Source organism: Callithrix jacchus, chromosome 11 (assembly GCF_049354715.1).
Source record: "Callithrix jacchus isolate 240 chromosome 11, calJac240_pri, whole genome shotgun sequence".
Taxonomy (NCBI): Eukaryota; Metazoa; Chordata; class Mammalia; order Primates; family Cebidae; genus Callithrix; species Callithrix jacchus.
The window spans coordinates 22,863,349-22,884,950 of NC_133512.1; the positions used below are offsets into that span (position 1 = coordinate 22,863,349).

The 21,602-nt window shown below is 43.2% G+C and overlaps 1 protein-coding gene across 4 annotated transcripts in view; it reads left to right on the forward strand.

Annotated features, from left to right (window-relative positions):
- The window catches only part of LANCL2 (LanC like glutathione S-transferase 2), a 60,431-nt gene extending 40,200 nt beyond the window's left edge, over positions 1 to 20,231 (forward strand). For all 4 annotated transcript variants that reach the window (XM_035253455.3, XM_035253458.3, XM_035253456.3 and 1 more), the window contains 3 exons: positions 11,916 to 12,092; positions 14,967 to 15,039; positions 17,730 to 20,231. In XM_035253455.3, coding sequence (XP_035109346.3) covers positions 11,916 to 12,092; positions 14,967 to 15,039; positions 17,730 to 17,824 — 345 coding nt within the window. In that variant the 3' untranslated portion in view covers positions 17,825 to 20,231. The remainder of the gene's footprint in view (positions 1 to 11,915; positions 12,093 to 14,966; positions 15,040 to 17,729) is intronic.
- Positions 20,232 to 21,602: the final 1,371 nt, after the last annotated feature.

Consider the following 21,602-nt stretch of genomic DNA (forward strand, 5'->3'; position numbering starts at 1 on the left):
GAATGAATGTTTTTACAAAATAAAGTCTCTGTATTTTAACACTTATCACCACTGTCATTAGTGCTACAAGTCTGTGTGCATGTGTGTGTGTATGTTAATAGGGTTTATATTCATGTGCTAAATGACAGAGCAGTGATCAAATGATTTTCGTTCTAATGAGTATGGGTATCCAGTAAGGGAGTGGACAGGATTATAACCAAAGTGCTTTTTTGTTCGTTTCACATCAGTTTATTTTCTCGCTTGCATATCATTAATAATAATAATTATGATTGTCCAGGAGCTTTTAAATTTGAGTTTAAAATTGTTATATTATTCACAAGAGATAGGTGGTACTCAAATTTGTATACATCTGGGATACTATAGGAAAATAGGCCATACCTTCACTGATTAATTCCAGTAGGCTCTAAATATATTTGGGCACAATGTAAGAACACTATTATTGATTTCCGTCCTGGTCTAAGATTTGTTATGTGAGTTGAAAACAAATAATGCTTCTTTTGCAATTTTATTTTTTATTTAATGCATCTTTATTTGTAGTAGTTGATGTAGTAGTTGATGTTGGAGTAATATATTGAAGTATACAACTATAACACAATGATTGCCCTATTCAACACAGTATTTTGGCAAGGTGTCTTTGTTTTGGATAGATAGGTGGAATTAATGGAGCGGAACTCATATTTCTACCTGGAAATAATAGAAGAACTGGTACCTGAGTCAATTTTATTTTTCCTTTACAGCTACCATAATAAATTACTTAGAAAAACTGGGGAGAATTGTCTCTCGTAATTTGGGCTAATTTCTCAAAATTTTTAGTCCTCCTACAATACCAAAAATATTCAAATCATATAAAAGTCAGATATGAGCATTTGAGAAATCAACTCAGAAAATTATGATGTTTGGTCAGAGTGAAACACAACAAAATGTATTCTCTGAAAATAAGATGTTATCTTCCTAACAGTACCCCCACTTTTAAATTAAAACATAATTCTGTTCAAATCACTGCCTCCCTTTTTTAGGGTTTGGAGCATTTATAATTTCATTGTCTTAGAGGAACATATGTAATATAAATGTCCAACAATAATGTGTAAGCATAATATTGACTATACAGACAGGAGCCCACTGATACTCAAAACAGATGTGTTACTGCTAAAATGTGGAAGCTGCTTTTTGTTAAACTCCTTTTCCCTTCACTTTAAAGAGGCTCAGCCAACACAGCTGGGTGTTCCTGGTGGCTGATCTCTGCTGCTGGGTGTGCTTTTCCACTGTGTTTCAACAGCTGAGTCCTGTGGACAGCAAGCAGGTGCCAGGACCAGACTATCCTGTGGGGACCCTTCCTCCTGGGCAGTTCCGTTTTCATGAGTTTTGCTGACAGTGGCCACCATCTGTTTCCACCACTGCTAGTCACTCAGGAGGAAGCCAGCACAGCTCTGCCGCTGATAGACTGCAGGTGGCTGTGGCCGACTCCTTCCAGCAGGACTTCTGCCCAGAATACCATTCGAACACCTTGCCCTGCCCTGCTGGTTCCAAAACATATTTCTCTCCTGCAGAAAGCATGGGGCCAAAGATGTCAAGATACTTAGTCTTTAAAACATAATTGTGTTTTCTACATTAAGATTCTTGAACATGAGGAATGAGGAGGAATATCAGAATCTTCTAGGGGCAGGAAGGCATCAGTGGTAATTTGAAAAAGCATATCTATTTTATATTTCAAAATAGCTAGAAGAGAAGACTTAAAATGTTCTCAGCATAAATAAATGATAAATGTTCAAAGTAATGGACATCCTGAATACCCTGACTTGATCATTACACATTGTGTGCACATATATCACATGCACCCTTAAATATGTACAGTTATGTATCAGTGAAAAACTTAAAAAAGAAAAAGCATATGTAATATGGTCTTACAACTGGGGGTAAAACTACATCTTCTTCATAGTATAAACCGCAGAAAATAAGTGTAGGCTGAAATTCCCTGCTGGCAGGGAAACTGACCATGGACACATCTGCATATCTGTCTGCGTCCCTGAGTGGAGGGCAGGGTTTGTGTTTGACCAAGGCAGGGGCCATGGTGGGGGAGACAAAGCTAGGAAAGCACAGCTCCAAACTCTATTTTCTCTCAAATTACAGTTAAATGGAGCGGGCCTCCATTTATTAAAACTGTCTCTTAAAATTAGGTAGGGAATGTTCAAATTTTATGTAATAACAAGCTCTTACAGTTTCTTCTGGCATATGAAGTCCTAAGTTGTTCAGCCATGCTTATAAAGGTGTAAAGTGTCCAAGTACTTGAAAAAATATTATTAATTATCCTTTTCAAAGAAAACATAAGTTCAATCCACAATCACAAAATTTGTTTTCCCTCCCTGTAAATGCTCATCATGTGTTACTATTTAGTAGGTGTGCTTTTCTGTGTAGGAACATGTATTACCTGTTAATTTAAAGTTATATGGTATCTTAGATGGCCTTAAAATGTAAAGGTTTGGCCAGGCACCGTGGCTTACACCTGTAATCCCAGCACGTGGGGAGGCCGAGGCAGGAGGGTTGCTTGAGCCCAGGAGTTGGAGACCCACCTGGGCAACATGGTGAAACCCTGTCTCTACTAAAAAAAAAAAAAAAACAAAACTACCTGGGTGTGGTGGCACGCACTTGTAGTCCCAGCTACCTGGGAGGCTGAGGTGGAAGGATGGTTTGAGCCCGAGGAGGTTGCAGTGAACTGTGATCCAGGCACTACACTATGGCCTGGGTGGCACAGCAAGACTCTACCTTAAAAGAAAAAAAAAAAAGAAAAAAAAAGGTTTTTAACAATATTTAACACATTATTAGGAATTTTATTGCAAATGATTTTCTAAGAAATTACATCTGTGGACCCTGTAACTAGAAGCTATTTGGATGAGTAGTTACAACCAGCTCTTGATTATCTGACAAAAAATTATGGGTAACTGTGGCAAATTCTTCCTTCTGTTCATGTTTTGAGCCCTAGGGCATGAGCAATTTGTGTGGGTTTAGCCACTATAAACAAATATATTTGTTAAATGAGATCGTATTTGGAAAGGTAAATGTGTTGTCCAAGAAGAGCATATGACACCCCTACCAGAGTGACACCAGTGCAGTCCTTAGATGCTGAACTGAATGTGGCAGCAGCCACCGCATCCCTGCTGCGTCCACACGCCTGCCCTGGGAAGCTCCAATAGAACTGCAATGGGAGTGTCCCCTGGTGGTCAGCTGTAGCATCTATCAGAAAATGCTTTCATGCAAACTGTTCCCAAAGCTTGTTTGCAAGTTGGTTATTTGAAACATGGAATGTTTTTCAAGGGGTATCAGAATTACATGAAAAGATTTTTTAAAACTGTACTTCTTTTCCTCATTACTGAAGATTCTGGTACTTTCCTAATTTTAAGCATCACTTAAATAAATGTATATATTTTTTTTTTTTTTTGAGACACAGTCTTACCCTGTCTCCCAGGCAGGAGTGCAGTGGTGCTATCTTGGCTGACTGCAACCTTTGCCTCCTGGGTTCAAGTGATTCCTTGTGTGTCAGCCTTCTGAGTAGCTGGGATTACAGACGCATACCACTACGCCCAACTAATTTTTCATGTTAGTAGAGACAGGATTTCTCCATGTCCCCAAGGCTGGTCTTGAACTCCTGACCTCAGGTGATTCACCCGCCGCAGCCTCCCAAAGTGCTGGGATTACAGGCATGAGCCACTGTGGTTATGTAATTTTCTACTTTAATTTTTAGTTTTAGATTTTACCTTTAGGCCTGTGATCTATCTCAAATTAGGTTTTATATATTACATGATGTAACAAATCAGGTGTTTTTTTTAACCATGGGGTTATCTGACTTTTCCCATATTTTTTTGTGGAAAAGACATTTATTTTTCCCATTTGGTTGATTTTGGTTCCTCTGTCAAAAATCAAATGACCTAATAAGCCTGTGTCTGTTTCTGGACTCCATTGAGTTACTTTGGGCCTGTTTATCTATATGATATTATCATGTTGTTTTTCTTTCTTTCTTTTTTTTTTTTTGAGATGGAGTTTCGCTCTTGTTACCCAGGCTGGAGTGCAATGGCGCGATCTCGGCTCACCGCAACCTCCGCCTCTGGGTTCAGGCAATTCTCCTGCCTCAGCCTCCTGAGTAGCTGGGATTACAGGCACGCGCCACCATGCCCAGCTAATTTTTTGTATTTTTAGTAGAGACAGGGTTTCACCATGTTGACTAGGATGGTCTCAATCTCTTGACCTCGTGATCCACCTGCCTCAGCCTCCCAAAGTGCTGGTATTACAGGTGTGAGCCACCGTGCCTGGCCATCATGTTGTTTTTCTTATTCTACATTTATTGTAAGTTTTGAGATCAGGTAACTTAAGACCTCTAACTTTGTTCTTTTTCAGAATCACTTTGAATATTTTAGATCCTTTGTATATTCATATAAGTTTTAGAGTCAGTTTGTCAGCTTCTAAAAATGGAACCTCTTGGAGTTATGAGTCAGAGTGCATTGAATCATTGAATTTCTAGGTCCATTTGGGGAGAACTAACTGACATCTTTTTTTTTTTTGGCGATGGAGTCTTGCTCTGTCACCAGGCTGGTGTGCAGTGGTGTGGTCTTGGCTCACTGCAACCTCCACCTCCTGGGTTCAAGCAATTCTCCTGTCTCAGCTTCTCGAGTGGCTGGGACTGCAGTCACCTGCCACCATGCCCGGCTAATTTTTTGTCTTTTTAGTAGAGATGGGTTTCACCATGTTGGCCAGGATGGTCTTGAACTCCTGGCCTCGTGATCTGCCCATTTTGGCTTCCCGAAGTGTGGGATTACAAGTGTGAGCCACCGCACCCAGCTCCTGGCTAGTTTTGACTTTTAGTAGAGGCGGGGGTTTTACCATGTTGGCCAGGATGGTCTTCACCTCCTGAGCTCAAGTGACCTGCCCTTCTTGGCCTCCCAAAGTGCTGGGATTACAGGCATGAGCCGCTGTGTCTGGCCAGAACTGACATCTTAATAACATTGAGTGTTTCTCCTCGCAAATGTGGTATACCTCTTCATTTATATTTTCTTTAATTTCTGTCAGTAGTGCTTTATAGTTCTTGCTGCACAGGTCTTACACATCTTTTGTTAAATTTATTCCTAAGTATGTTATTTATTTACATTTCCCAATTGTTTATTGCCAGTATATAGAAATAGAATTGCCTTTTTTTTTTTTTTTTTTTTTTTTAAGACAGAGTCTCACTCTGTCACCCAGGCTGAAGTGCAATGACATGATCGTGGCTCACTGCAGCCTCTACTTCCCAGGCTCAAGATATCCTCCTGCCTTAGCCTCCCAAGTAGCTGGGACTATAGGCATGCACCACCATGCCTGGCTAATTTTTCTATTTTTTGTAGAGATGAGGTTTTGCCATGTTGCCCAGGCTGGTCTCAAACTCCCAAGCTCTGGATCTGCCCACCTCGACCTCCCAAAGTGCTGGGATTATAGGCTTGAGCCACTGTACCAGGCCACAATTGCTTTTTGTATGTTGACTTTATATTCTGTGCTAAATTCACATATCAGTTCTAGTAGCTTTTTATAGATTACTTAGGATTTTCTGTGTACAAGTATCTCTGAGTTTTCTTCTTCCTTTACCTCTGTTTTACACTGGTTAGGATCTATAGTATAATATTGAAGTGGTCAGAGTGGACATCTTTGCTTTATAGACAGTCAAAGAAAAAAAAAAATATTTTACCATCAAATAAGCTTTCACTGTTTTTCTTAGGTTCCTGTTATCCGATTGAGGAAGTTATGAGTCAGAGTGCATTGAATTACTGAATTTCTAGGCCCATTTGGGTAGAACTAACTGACATCATTTTTTTAAAACTAGTTATTATGAAGGTATGTTGAATTTTGTCATTTTCCCCCCTGCATTTATTTAAATGCTCCTGTGGTTTTCCTCTTTTGTTTGATTAATGTGATGATTTTACATTGATTGGTTTTTTTAAAGTTGAGTCAACCTTGCATTCTTAGTATAAACCTCACTTGGATGTGATTTTCATCTTTTTATTTTTATTGATATTGCTAGATTTAGCTTGCTAATATTTTGTTAAAGATTTTTATGTCTTAGCCACGCACAGTGGCTCACACACCTGCAATCCCAGCACTTTGGGAGGCTGAGGTGGGCCGATTACCTAGGGTCAGGAGTTTGAGACCAGCCTAGCCAACATGGTGAAACCCCGTCTCTACTAAACATACAAAAATTAGCGGGGCATGGTGGCAGGCGCCTGTAATTCCAGCTACTCGGGAGGCTGAGGCAGGAGAATCGCTTGAACCCAGGAGGCGGAGGTTGCAGTGAGTCGAAGCCACACCATTGCACTCCAGCCTCAGTGACAGAGTAAGACTCCATCTCAAAAAAAAAAAAAAAGATTTTTTGTTTCTATTAGTCCATATTTTCTTTTTCTATAAAATCTTTGTTTTTATTAGGTATCAGGATTATGCTGGTCATATACATGAATTGGAAAGTGTTTTCTCTTATTTTCAGAAAGATTTTGTGTACAGTTGGTATTATTACTTGCTTAAATGTTTGTGGGAAAGCTTTGTATTATGAATTCAATTTTATTAATAGAATCATTTTGCATCGGTTTTCTTTGTATTTTCAATGTTTTTTGTTTTATCTAAGTTGTCAAATGTATTGGCATAATGTTATTCATATCATTTTTTTAATGTATAGTAAGAGTGAGACCGTGTCCAAAAAATAAATAAATAAATAAACAAAAAATAAATCCAAAGTTCTTTCGATGAACTTTAGATTTGCTTTGCTCTTTTCTAACGTTTTAAAGAGGAATCTTAGGTTTTTCCTTTTTTTTTTCTAATATAAGTACTTAAAGCTTTACATTTTCCTCTAAGCACTATTTTAGCTCCATTTTTATGTCTCGTTTTCATTTTCATTTAGTTTTAGATATTCCATAATGACCCATATGATTTCTTTTTTGATTCATGGGTTATTTAGAAGTGGGTTATGTATTTTTCAGATATTTGAGAATTGTATATATATTTTCATTGATTTCTGGTTTAATTCCATTGTTGTTACAGAGCATCTCATGTACGATTTTATCTTTATAAATTTACTTAAACATATTTTATGGCCCAGGATTTAGTCTGTCCTGGTGAATGTCCCCCGTGCATTTGAATGTAATGCATATTCTCTAGCTGTCAGGCATAGTGTGCTAGTGCTAGAAATGTCAGCTGGGCCTGTGGTTGAATGTATTGTTCAAATATTCAATTACAGAGGTCAGCAAACTTCCTGTAATGACCCAGATAGAAAATATTTTAGGCTTATTGTCCATGATCTCTGCATCCACCCGGTTCTATCACTGTAGCACAAAAGCAGCCACAGACAGTGTGTGAATGAACCCTCACGGCCACACTCCCAGGGAACTTTGTTTAGAGATCAGACTGTGTGGGCTTGTAGTTTGCGGACCCTCACAGATTTGCCTTACCTGTTCGTTTGTTTACTCAGTCATGGGAGGAGGAGTTTTACAGTCTCCCAAATGTTAATTGTATGTTTATTTTCTTCTCTTTAATTTTCATAGTTTTTGCTTTGTGTATTTTGAGGCTCTGTCTTAATACATATTTATGATGGTTATGTTTTCCTGATGAATTGACTCTTATCATCATGTAATGTTTCTTTTATCTGATAATATTCTTTGTCTTGAAATCTACTTTGATGTTAATACAGTTGCTCCAGCATTTTATAATTACTGCTTACATGACATATCTTTTTGCCTTCAACCTGTATGGGACTTGTGTTAGATCTAGTCTAATAATCTCAGTGTTTTAATTGGAATTAGTTTATATATATTTAATGTAATTATTGATGTGGCTGGATTTAGCGCTGCCATTTAAAATTTTTTTTCAATTACATTTGGGGTTTTTGCTCCCTGTTTTTTTTTTCCCCTTGCCTTTTTTTGTGTTTGTAGGGCGGAGACAGAAGAGTTTTTTAGGATTCTTTTTTAATTTTTCTGTTGACTTTTTTTTTTTGAGATGTAGTCTTGCTCTGTCACCCAGGCTGGAGTGCAGTGGCACAATATCAGCTCACTGCAACCTCTGCCTCCTGGGTTCAAGTGATTCTCCTGCCTCAGCCTCCCAAGTAGCTGGGACTACAGACATGTGCCACCACACCCAGCTTGCTAATTTTTATATTTTTAGTAGAGACGGGGTTTTACTATGTTAGCCAGGCTGGTCTTGAACTCCTGACCTCAGGTGATTTACCTACCTTGGCCTCTGAAAGTGCTGGGATCACAGATGTGAGCCGCACCTGGCCCTCTATTGACTCTTTAACTGTATCTGTTTGCACCTGTTTTTTAGTAATTGCTGTAGGGGTTGTAATATATATCCTTTGCTTTTCACAATCTCCTTAGAGTTAACTCTGAGCCACTTTGCATAAACTGTAGGAAACTCATAGGAAGGTGGTTCTTCTTACTCCAGCGACTTGAGCTCCATCTGCCATATTTATCAAATCTGCAAATGTGGTAAACCAGTAGTATAATGTTAGAATTTTTGCCTTATTTTTAAATTTTTTAAAAATTGTTTAAAAAAAATTTTTTTTTAAACAGTTAGTGAGATAGGGTCCTCACTGTGTTGCCCAGGCTAGTCTTGAATTCCTGGGCCCAATTGATCCTCGTGCTTTAGCCTCCTAAAGTGCTGGAATTAGAGCTACCATGCCTGGCCAGAAGTTTTGCTTTAAATAGCCCTGAATATTTTATTTTAATTGATACAAGCAAAAGAGACAGTTTTGATATTTATTTGCATATTTCCCATTTTAGTTAGTGCTCTTTGTTTCTTCCTGAAGATCGTGATTTCTATCTGGTATGATTTTTTTCATCCTGTAGAACTTAGCACTTCCTGTAGTCCATATTTGGTGACAACAAATTGATTTTCATTTGTCTTAAATTTGTCTTTATTTCACCTTTATTCTTAAATACACTTTTGTTGGATGTGGAATTCTAGATTGACTTATTTTCTTTTAGGTGCATTAATGGCAGTGTTCCATTGCCATCGGCCTCTGTTGTTCTGAAGTCATTTTTGCGCGGTTCTCTTGGATGGAACGTGTGCTTTTTCTTTTGAGGCTTTCACGGTTTCCTCTTAGTTTTTGGCTTTCAATCGTTTAATTATTACATACCTAGATGTGTTTGTATGTATCGTGGTTAAGATCCTTTGAACTTGAACTTGTAAATGTGTGTCTTTTAGTACCCTGGGTGGCTGTTTGGACTCTCTTTTCCTACAGGTTGAGGCTTTAGTTTTCCAGGTTTCTTGTTCTTCTCTACAATTTGGATCAGATGATTGCTATTTCCCTGCCTTTGTATTCACTCGTGATTTCTTCTATTATGTCCAGTCTGCTCTTAAACCCACCCAGTGAGTTTAGTAATTTTACCTGTTGATGTTTTTCTAGGTACAGAATATCCATTAGTTTCTGTCTTACCCTGCCTTTCTTTTCTCAGGGTTCACTGATGATGATTTTAGTTCCCTTTTCATCTGTGAAGATATTTCTAATAACTGCCTAAAACCCTTGTCTCTGTTTCTGACGTTTGGGTCATCTCGGGATCCATCTGTTTTGTAGCGTGGGTGCGCAGGCCCAGGCAGGGTCACAGGCTGGCGTGGTGGAAAAGGGACCCTAGTCCTGTCCTCTGACTCCAGAACCTTCAGGTTTTCCTTTGCATCGTGCTGTCTTTCCACACTTTCTGTCCTGCACTGCCTAGGGAAACTTACCATTTGGGGGAGGTAATGTGGATAGGTACATGGATTTTCTAGCCCATGTAGGATTGTTGTAATACAGTGTGGAGAAGATGAATCTGTGATTAAGTCCTGGAGGTTTTTCCATAATTCTGGATTCTCAGATATCTCACTGTTAGAAGTAGCTGTTTGCCTAGAGCATGAATGTATGTGGTGGGCGGGGGCAGGCTTGGTAGGCTGCTGGTGCTGAGCAGCGGCAGTGCAGGCAGTGTTGTGGACATGGCTCCAGCAACCTCAGCCTCACAACACAGGGACAGCATGAAGGAACCCTGATCAGTTTCCTTGTGGATCCTCACTCACCCAGGCTCCCACTAGGAGGGGCAGCTCCAGCTCTCTTTAGGGCTGGCCTCACTCTCTGTGCGATTTCAGGACAGCCTGTAACACATTTATCTTCTCACTCATTAGCTTTGACTGAATATTTCCTTAGGATGGGAAAACAGGTTTTCCTTTACAGTTCATTTTCAGAGGCTTAAGATGCAAGTGACAGGATGAAGTATGTGTGCTGGGACGATAAAGTGGGAAGAGTAATGGTCAGTCATAGCTGGGAAATATTTGGCACTCCCCACGTGCTCGGCACTGTTCAGGAGCTCCATGGATGTGATCACATTTTAATCCTCACAGCAAGCCACTGAGCTGAAGGAATGTCATCCTTTTATAGTTGAGAAAACTTAAGACAGAGATTCAGTGACTTATCCAAGGTCACTCAGTTAAAAGGTGACAGTAGGAACTTTAGGTCAGGCTGTCTGACCCCAGAGCCCACATCTTAGCTGCCTTTGTGACTGACAGAAGGGGCCCTGTTTCTGATTCCCTAACAGCCTAACATTGGGAACATTCAATCTCCCTGGTGATTTGCTCTGCCTCTCTTTCCTGCTCTGCCTCTCTTTCCTGCTCTGCCCTGTCTAGACACTGGTCACAGTTCATGCCCTGTCCCCCCACTGCCGCCTTTTTCCTGCGGCCAAAGAGCACTTCTCAGCTAAGTGCCCAGCTCATCAGTCACAAGTAGAGAGATCTGACCTGCCACCCAAGTAGTGATGACCTTTGTGGATCTGATTCATTGTCCAAAACCTATTTGCACTGGAATGGGATGAGTGCAGCAGGTAGGGATAACTAAGAACAGATTCTGAAGAAAGGATCAGGAAAACAGTACCTGGCACGTGAGGAGAAAAAAGAAGACGCACGAGGGAATCTCAAGAGGTGAAAACCTGCAGCTTCCTCTTGCCATGTCTTGCCTTTGCTGAGCCTGCCTGTCTCTGCAGCTGACCATATAAGCAGCATTTGCTCCTGGACCCCAGAAAGCTTCGTGCCAGCTTCCTTGGGGTGGGTGAACATGGATCTTGCCAGCCTGGTGGTGCGAGGTCCTTGGATCCCGTTGATGTGTACTGACCAGCGTGTTGGACACCCTTGCCCTGCTGACAGGGCCTCACTCTCTCGATTGCCTTCTACAAGAGCAGAAGTGTTAGAGCTATGGATGTGCATCCCAAGAAAGAAGGAAAACATTTTACCAAAAAGATATGGCAGCTTTCATTTTAATTTTAAAAACCAAATTTTAGGATTACTTTAGTAAAACCATGAAACAGAAGGAGGAGAAGGGGGATGGGCTAAGCGCCCAGGCTGTGAACCGGTACTGGTTCGTGGCCTGTTGAGGACTGGGCTGCACAGCAGGAGGTGAGCTGCAGTGAGCAAGTGAAGCTTCGTCTGTATTCACGGCCACTCCCCATCACACATTACCATTTGAGCTCTGCCACCTGTCAGATCAGCGGCCACATTAGATTTTCATAGGAGAGTCAACCATATTGTGAACTGCTTATGCGAGGGATCTAGGTTGTACGCCTCTTATGAGAATCTAACTAATGCCTGACGATCTGAGGTAGAACAGTTTCATCTCAAAAGCATCCTCACTCCCCTTCCTGGTCCGTAGGAAAATGGTTCCAGGAAACCAGTCCCTAGTACCAGAAAGTTTGGAGACCGCCGGGCTAATGGATTGAAATTGTGAGATTCTATGTACTGTGTTGCTGGTGGGGTTTTTTTTTTTTTTTTTTGTCTGTTTTAGCCCCCAATGCCATTTTGGTTTTCCTAACATCTTGCCATGTTCTAATCAGAAAAGGAAAGTATTTTGCAAACTCTTCATTGAAAATGTCTTTTTAGCACTGCTTTGTTTTTAATTTGCCCAGATCTTTAAGGAGGAGAAGTACTTGAAAGAGGCCATGGAGTGTAGCGATGTGATTTGGCAGCGGGGTCTGCTGCGGAAGGGCTACGGGATCTGCCACGGGACTGCTGGCAACGGCTACTCCTTCCTGTCCCTTTACCGTCTCACGCAGGATAAGAAGTACCTCTACCGAGCTTGCAAGGTGAGGGCGGCTCTTTTGGAACTGCTTACGAACAAAGCTGAGTGTGCAGAGTCCCGAAGTACAACTCCTGTTCCTTCTTTTAGCCTGTTTCCCCACAACTCTGTAGCTTCCTCTTTTTCTTCTGGCCCAGCCTTGTCCATGGCTTCTCTGGGCCGTAGTGTCCCTGTCTTTGGAATGGGGAGCACACGTCAATTGCTTCTGAAGAATATGTGTCCTGGAGTCACTGCCTGACTAGAATTACCACCTGTGCCATTTATTTGTTTATGAGTTTGGACATGTCTCTTCCTCAAGCCTCAGTTTCCTCATTTGTACAGACAGAAAAAAAATATGACCCATCTCCTAGGGCGTTCCAAGCAGAACTGAGCTAATCTGCCAAAACCCTCCAGTGGCTTCCCATCGACTGCAGACGGAGCCCGCGCTCCTCCTCCAGGTTGACAGAGCCCTGTGCCTCTCGGCCCTTGTCTGTGTGTCCACCCAGTCTCCTCACCTTACCTTGCTCTCTACCACACTACAGCCATGCCACTCCTCTAAGAACGGAGTATGTCACTCCTGTTTCTGCTGGGCCTGTCGTTAACCATCCCTGCAGGAGTGCTCTTCCCCTGCCCAGTGGCTCCTTGCAATGCTAATCAGAACTGTGATGTTCTTAGAGGGACCTTTGAGACTCCGAAGTGGGTGGTCACTCAGTTGCTCATTGCATGTTTTTGCTTGTTTTTTGAGAGTGTGGCTGGTAGAACATAAGCCCCTTGATCTTGTTTGTCTGGGTTGCTGTCCTACACTAGCACCTGGAGTAGTGTATAGCACCGAGTAGAAACTCAGTAAATATGCACTGGACATGTCAACATGAATGGCACAGAGCAGGACTTAGTAAGTGTTTGCTTGTAGTTTTATTATGTGCACATTTCACAAAATACAGTTGTGTGCACACAGAAAAGTTTGGAAGAAAATGCACCAAAGTGTGTACAGTGCCCTTGATGGATGGAGGCACTGCAGCTGATGTGTTCTATATCCTTTTCGAACATCTGTACCTTCAGAAGCCTTTTCTCAACCCAAGCGGAATGGGCCTTGTCTTGTTGGTGTGCTGTGGCTCCCCAACTTAGGGGAGCATGCGGGACGCTGTGGAAACAAAGAGGGCGACCTGGCATGGCAGATCAGTGAGGGACGTCTCAGCCAAGACCTGAAGGAAAGCTTGAAAGTAAGCAACGGGGGATGAGGAAAGATGCGAGAAGGAGAAGACGCTGCTGTTCAAAGGCCCGGAGGTGTGAGAGCCCCGGGCCTGTGTGAATTGCACTGTGGCTGGAGCACGGGGATGGGGCAGAACAGGAGCCAGTGAGCAGGGAACAGCGAGATTCCACAGGCCTGGGCCAGCCTTGATGATGTGATGATGGGACGTGATTATGCAAACATGGGCAGTGCGAGAGGACCGCACGAGGGCTGAGATGCAACCAGTTTTTTAAAGATGAGGGTTTTTTCTGGTGGGCCAGGCAGGGATGGCCTGCAGAGGTGGAATGCAATTCTGACGAGAAGCGCTTGGGCGGAACCGCAGGGCACGAACCAGCTCAGTGTGTTCCTGACCCCGCAGGCACTTCAGCCTTTGAGATGCAAAGGTAAGGAAAGGTGTGGCAAAAGGTGAAGTCAGACAGGTGGGCAGAGGACCGAGAAAGTTAGTCTTTCCCTGTAGCCCGTTGTTCTCAACCTTGTACCACTGGGAAGCTTTCAAATCATGCCTAGATCTCAGTCTAGAGCAGTTACATGAGGAAGCCTCAGCACTAATAGTTTTCAAGCTCCCCCAGTAATTTTAATAGTCAGCTAGCATTGGATACTGATTTGGAAGATGGGGGGTCATGGAAGGGTTTAGAATCCATATTCAGACTCCTCCTTTTAGAAAGATTGCTGTGGTCCCAGTGGGAAGAATCAGGCGGGCTTGGGTTTCCCCAAATTGCAGTTTAGTAATTAATGCAAGAAATGTTGAGTCATAAACCAAAGCATTGATTGGGATAACAGATGAGACATTTAGAAACACCTAGGATGTAAAGCCCACAGAGTTTAAAGCATGTTTTCAAATGGGGAGAAGATGGAAATATCTGAATGTCTTCCTGTTGTCTGACTTGGAAACTGGGTTGGTGGGCCATCAAACAAGCTAAGAGTGAGCAGCTTGGGAGGGTAAAAGCAGAGCGAGTTTCATTTTACATGTGCGAAAGGAACTTCATATGCCTCATGTTTGTTACTTAGGATTCTTAGTCTGCAAATGACCCTTCAAATTATGTTAGCTTAGGCAAAAAAGGAAAGGGTATTAAAACAATAGGGAAACACCCAGTGAAGAGGTCTCAGAATAAAGGGTCAAGGAGCTCAGAGGAGAGCACAGAGAGGGCTGAGGGGCAGGGGCTGTGAAGGCCAAGAGGCTGCCCAGCAGCAGCTGTGGAGGGGCTGTGGTGAGAGGAGGTGCCCCAGCCAGGACTGAAGCTGCCTGTTTTCCAGCTGGGGCCAGGGGAGCCTGCAGCTGCTGCTGAGGGCTGTTTCAGAGCCAGAGTTTTTTATTTAGGATAGAGCAGGCGTTTCAAGTTCCTTCTAGAATCGTTAGCTGAAAGGGCAGGAGGCAGGTGCCAGGGAAGACGGAGTGTCATTGAGTCATTCAGTTTCCACCTTGGACTTCCCAGCAGCCATAAGGCAGACCCCATCTACAGCTGATGCAGCAACAGGCGGAGGCAAGGGGACTTGCTGAGCCTCACCCCTGGAAGAGGGGGCGAGGGAGCCCACACTGAATGCCCTACAGCTGGGGCGCACTTTCCTGATTGCTGTGAAGACACTGCATTCTCATTTGTTGCCTTTTCACCACATAGAAACTCCAGTCTTAAAAAGAAATCCCTTTCTTTTCAGTTTGCAGAGTGGTGTCTAGATTATGGAGCACATGGGTGCCGCATTCCTGACAGACCCTATTCGCTCTTTGAAGGTAAGAGGGAAAAAATGCTATGGTTTAAACGTTTGGACGAGTGAAATTGGTCCTCCCATCCTTGTGGACTGGCTCTGTTCCCATTTGACCTAGCTCAAGTAATATTTCCAAACTATGAAGTAACAGTCAGCAAATTAGCTTATTGCTAAAAATTTGGCCGGCTCTCTCAACCTTACCTATTTTTTGCTCCTGTGAATGTCTTCCAAGTGTTTTTAGATCTTTTGTGAGGTGTCTCTGCAGACAGAACATAGAAGTCTTGCTGTTAGCAATGGAAGAAATAGTTTCCTTCTCTGCATTTCATCTGTAATGTGGCATATTTAATATTAGTGTATTCAGAGGAATATGTTTAATACAAATAAGCATGAATAATTAATATTAGCAATTAGAAATATTAGTAGTTAGAAAAAATAGCAAGTGTGAATATTGAAGAAAGCTCTGAAAAGAAGAGCAATGATAGGCAGTCAGTGAAAGCAACAAGAATTCCACCGAGTCCACTGCAGGCTCAGTGAAGGGAAGGTTAGACAGGGGCGCAGACCCAAGTCCCATAAACAGACCCGGTTATTCGCTAGATTTCTCTGTGGGTGTGGGTGTGCTTTCTGGTTTTTGCATCTGTATTCATGAAGGATATTGACCTACAGTTTTTCTGTTTTGTGCTGTCTTGATCTGGTTTTGGTATCAGGGTCATACTGACCTAATGAGTCGTATTGAGAAGTATCTTCTCTTCTGTTTTCTGGGACATACTGTGTGTTAATTGGTGGAAGAATCGATATTAATGTGACTTAAATGTTTGGTAGAATTCTCCAGTACAAACTTCTAGGTCTGGAGATTTATTTTTCTGGACTTTTAAAACAAATTCAGTGTTTAAAAATAATTATAGGGCTGTTAAAGTTGCCTATTTCATGTTGGGTGAGTGGCCATCATTTGTAGTTTTTGAGAAATGGGTTTATTGCGTACATGTGGTGAAATTCATGTGTGAGCTGTTGGCTGTATTCTCTCAGCATCCTCTTCATGTCTGCATTGTCTGTAGTGGTATGTCCTGTTTTAGTTTTCATATTGGCAAGATTTTTAAATCACATTTTAGAAATATGAGCAGAAAATAGAGCATGTGTCAGATCTTTTGCAGAAAATTATCTTTTTAATATTGAAAGGAATCCTAAGGAAAAGTATTTATTAGAATAAAAGTTTTAGTACTCTGTCATAGAATTGCAGTGCATTTGCATCAGACGTAACTGAGTTAATGCCTGAACTCTGAATGGAGTTTATCAAGCTTGTAATAGGACCTCCAGAGCTCCAGCGCGGCTTTGGATGTGCAGCTCCCTAAAGGTGGGAAGTTAATAGGTTACTCCTTCCCCTGTGCCTTGCCAGTGCCTGCCAGACAGAACTGTGGGGACCCTCACCAAATTCCTATCAGGGGGCGGAGGGATCATTAGGCTGTGTGCCTAATTAGGCAGCAGCCCACTGTGGCAAACTGGCCGGCTGGAGAAACCACCAGGAGGACTCACTGGCAGCTGGCACCCCTTCCAAAGGAGCTCACTCCTGCTGTGAGTGCACCGCCCAGCGGGTCTGCTGCCCACACACCCAAGCAGGAAAGGCTGCTTAATCCCCACAAGGCCTGCTGTAGGGCTTCCTGTGGTTGTTATGGGTCCCTGTTTACTTCTCATGGTCAGTGGTTTTCTAATTTCTTAAAAATAAGTTTCTGGAACCCTTTCTTCAAACAAAAACTTAAAGAGAAGGTTTGGAACACCCAGATGACTTTGAGTAGGAAAAATGGGGAAACAATTTGTGACGTGCTGTTCACCTGTAAGAAGAGGCCAACTATGAGCACGTACAGAATGTGAATGAATCGCAGGAACACTGATGAAGGAGCCAGATACAAGGGTCGTACGCTGTGGCCACACTCATAAGACTGCCAAAGCAGGCCGAACTCATCCATGGGGGACCAAGACCAGGCTGCCAGTTACCTCTGGGGGGACCACAGGGCGAGAGGGACTGGAGAGGGGCACATGGAACTTACTGGAGTGGTGGGAATGTTCCAGGTCTTAATCGGGTCTTGTCTGCACAGTGTATGCATTTGACAGAATTCAGAGTGGTACACTTTGGATTTGTGTGTTTCATTGTGTGTGAATTTTACATCAAAAGAAAAACTATAAACAAAAACTCTATAAGAGAGAAATTGTTCTGATTTGAGTGGGGACAGGAGACCTGAGCCTTGGTGGGCTGCTAGTGCCTTCCCTAGCCCACACCCTTCCCATGCTGCTGTAAGTCTAGCTGAAAACCCACTGCTTAATTACTGCAATGATTTGGGGTGGGGATTTTGACCAAACTAAGGTTTATTAAAAATAACCTTCAAATATAAAGAAGACATAAAATGCAACTTTTGAGCATATACAGGCTCTGAGGGGAAGCTCTGTGTGTAGGAATATCATAATTAGCAGCATCCACAACTTTCATAGTAATTCTGTGATGTCACCTGAAAGTTTTAAGATATAAGATTAAAGCCCAGTAACCAATTTTTAAAATATAAGACAGCAAGGAAAAGGATATCTTCATTTTTTAAATGAAGTCATCTTGAGAGTCCTCAGCACCTTTCCCACATGCTTGCAGCCCCTGGTAAAGTAAAGGATTAAAAGTCACTGTTTTAGACACTACCCTTGTGCCATTCCTATGAGGCTCCTCCTTTTACATTACAGGTATGGCTGGCGCTATTCACTTTCTCTCCGATGTCCTGGGACCAGAGGCATCACGGTTTCCAGCATTTGAACTTGACTCTTCAAAGAGGGATTAAAAGGTGCAAAAAGACAACTAAAATACCCATTTGGACCAAATGCCACCAGATTGCTTAGTGCCTGACACAGAAACAACTGGGAATCCTGAAAGAGAAAAAAAGCAGACACCGTCACAGGCCCCTCTGATAGAGCATGAGTGACCGAAGCCATCCATCAGCATTTTGTAACGGCGCCCTCATCAGTATAAAATATGACTTCTTCACACCCAGATTCTCTGTAGTGTTTGCATGTTTCTTGGTGTTTGTTGTCTCCAGGTGTAAGCTGTTTTAAGTGGAAGGCCCTTCTCTTCATGGGACTCGGAGCTGACCACGCGTGAGTGTATGGCAGTGTCTACTTTTCCATATAAAATGTATAAAGTGGGATTTCTTCCATATTGACAAATGAGAGAACAGGTGATGTCTATCTTGTGTATCTGAAAGATGATCTAGGGTCTATCCTAGTCATAATACATTGTCAGCCTTTTCCGTGGCACCTTCCGGATGAGCATGAGGGAATGACCACTCCAGGATGGACAGGAGCAGCCGGCCCGCAGGGGCTTGCCGGGGTGGTTTGGGATGCACAGCTGAACGCTTCCTGTTTGGCCTTTGCACTCACCTTAGTGTTCTGAAGAAGCCTTGGTGCACTGCAGCTCTGTCAGGGCCCTGTTCCCAGCAGAGGCTTCAGGTGCTTTGCATAGAGTCCAGGGCAGCTAGAGCCCTGGGGAGGAGACTTCTGGACCCAAAGGGAGCTTTCCCAAGAAGCCTTTGGTGGCTATACTGCAGGCAGCAGTGATTGAGTGCTGGCAGATACAGAACATTTACCCAGGTATCTGTTACCAAGACAAGCTCCACCTCAGTTTATCAGTATGATAAGTTACTGGTATAAGAAGAGTAAGTACATTCCAGATGGGTTATTACAGATGAACAGACACTCAACTGGACTCATGTCCCTGCAATTAAACTTATTTCAACCATTTGGAAAGTTATCAAATTCTAAATTTGGAATTAATGCATTTCATGTTTTTGTCTACTTTTGGGTGATAAAAAGTATTAGCCCTCATTTATGGACAAGAGAGACATAATGTTATAACCATTATGGTATTTGTGTGGCATTTTTTAATTTTAAAAAACGTAGGCAATAAGCTGGGTTAGCCTACACATTAATTCTATCGTGTAGATTTTCAGGTTTTGGAAGGGTTTCTGTCATCATGGAACAAGTGGTCTGGGACTAAGTACTTCTCAAGTTGTGGGCTAAGGCTTGTGTCATGAGACAAGAGGACTCTCTGAGCAGCCCAGTCCTTGTCTGTAGGGGGCGCTCTGAGCACTTCCCAGCCCACGTCCACTCCTCTCAGAAAGGAGAAAGAAAAACGGTAGTTTAGGAGAAAAGTCTCCTTTTTACGTGTGTGGTTATGTGTGGGGCTGGCATCCTAAATGTGTGACATTTGGCTTCCAGACAATGCCTGGAGTCTCTGCCGCAGACACCCTTGCTCCTGAGTCATGATTATTTTCTTTCATGTTAGATTGATGACTTCTGTGAATGCAAATCATCCTGGTCTGATTTTACCTGACCTCCCGGGCCTGCTGATGGGCTTCACAGGCAGTCCAGCGGCCCACACCTGCAGGCAGGATGCTGTCATCAACAAGCTAAGGGCAGCTGCTTTGCAGAAGACCTCACACGGTGTCCAACCTCATCCAGATAACATTGTCCCCATCCTCCCCATCCACCTCATCAAAACAACACATCACAGAGCTCAGTAGAGAGGTCCTGCCTGCCCGTTTCTCAAGGGAAGCCAGTAGGCAGCACAGGCAGCACAGGGCTTCCAGAGCGGCCCCTCAGAGGAGGCAGAGGCTCATGGCATAGCCAGGCATCTGCAGAGCAGCCGCAAGGGTGGCCGAGGGGTCCAGGTGTCTCCCCAGGTGAGTCCATCCACGCACATGTTTGAAAAACTCTAGTCTTTCTAACACACTGAGGGAAAGATTTTAAAAATCTGTGGAATAAATGGAGGCGATATTGTTTACAGATTTTTTTTTAAAGCCACCAGGGTTGATGCTTTCTTACTTATCCACTAGATGTCAACAGAGGTGCTGTTCTGTGGCTCTGCATTAATCCCTGCCTCGTGTCTGTCACATGTGCTGCTGGGTTGACAGTAATTCCAGCTCCGTCCGTGCAGGCAAAGGAGAAACAGGACGTACTTCACAGGACAGAGGATTGACAGAAGTCAGTTTAAGAGAAGTGTTTTAGTCAGACTTCAGATATCTCATTCATTTCTTGGATTTGTGTTCACAATTGTGTTGTCTAATATGTGTCTAAATTGTAAAAATATGTACATGCATAGTATCATTTTAAAATACGAAGGAAAGAATTTGATGTCCACAAAAAGTGTTTGAGGTTCTTTGATTTAGTAAAAGCCAGTTCTGTGTTGACCTATGGAATTGTCATTTGTTTTCATTTCTCTATATTTGAGAGTGACATTGGTTAGGAGCAATGGTGACTCTTCTGAATGTTGGATTCTTCACTTAAAAATGTGGCAGTTGCTCGCCACAGTGTTCTAGTGGCAGGTTTCTACGCATGCATTCTTTTTGATTCTAACAAGACCTTTGGAACCCTGGGTAAGAAGAGCCCCATCTATTGAGCTCTCTCCTTGTGACGGGCCCTTTGTTTTCACAGCAGCACTGGGAGTGGGGACTCTTGCTACCACTTTGTCACAGATGACACCGTGCCAGACTTGCCCAGTGTCACTCAGCCCATGCGTGGGACAGTTGGGTCAGACCCACGTGGCGCTCATGGTGCTAAGTTACGTCCCGTCCTCCTTCCCCTGCATGCTCGATGGACATGGACACCCAGGAGGGCCCTGCGGCGTGGCCATGAGCACATGGCTAGTGAACATAAAAGCAGGACTGCACAGGGCCGCTTCCTCTGGCCTTGTCATCTCTACTCCTGAACAGTCTTATAGGTGGGGAGGGACGCTATAGTCATTTATTGGAATTGAAACTGCTTTTTAACTTGGTAAGGCAATTTTCACATCTGTTGCTTCATTTGCTAAATTTACAAAAACAGTGGTCCAGGTTGAAAGTCCAGGTTCCTTAAGACATCTTCACAAACCCTCTCCACTCCCACCCAGGCTTTATGCTGCAGTTTCTAAAGTCCTCCTCCCTTTCATGGGCCTCATAATCTGGCAAGAGGCCCCATGGGATGGGACATTGGTGATCCCCAGGAGGCCTGAGCGTACTACATTGCATGCAGAATTCTGTGTGCCTATGAACGCTGACTTGGAGAGAGGGTTCCCAGTTTTCATTAGTGTTTCAAAGTTGTGTATGACCCAAAAAAGGTAAAACGTTAGGTTGAGGTAAAGAATGCATGTTGGCAAGCCAGACTTCAGCGCATGGAGCCTGGGCTGCTGCGGGAGGCAGGCATGGCAGCAGGACCGGATCAAGAGGCGCCGTCGCATTTAGGAAGACCTCTTCTGTGGCATAAGATGCTGCCAGTAGGTCCTGACTTTTCCCACACATCAGGGTGTGAAGGAGCCAGGTGTCAAGTCCAGCATGACAGTCCCTGGTGCCTGTCGGCCTCTTCTCTGCTTCCTGGTACATGGCTGTAGACATGGGAAGTGGCGGTCCAGGCAGCATAGTCCACAGCCCCGAGTGGGCTGGACAGTGGCATCTGGAAGACCGTTCCGTCCACTGTCTCTCCCGTCAGAGGCAGGGCTCCTTTATGATCCTGTTTCATCTGGACCGCAGCTCCCCGGAGGTAGATCACCAAGTCACTGGGGCTCAGATTTCTTGGGCTATCCTGAGATCT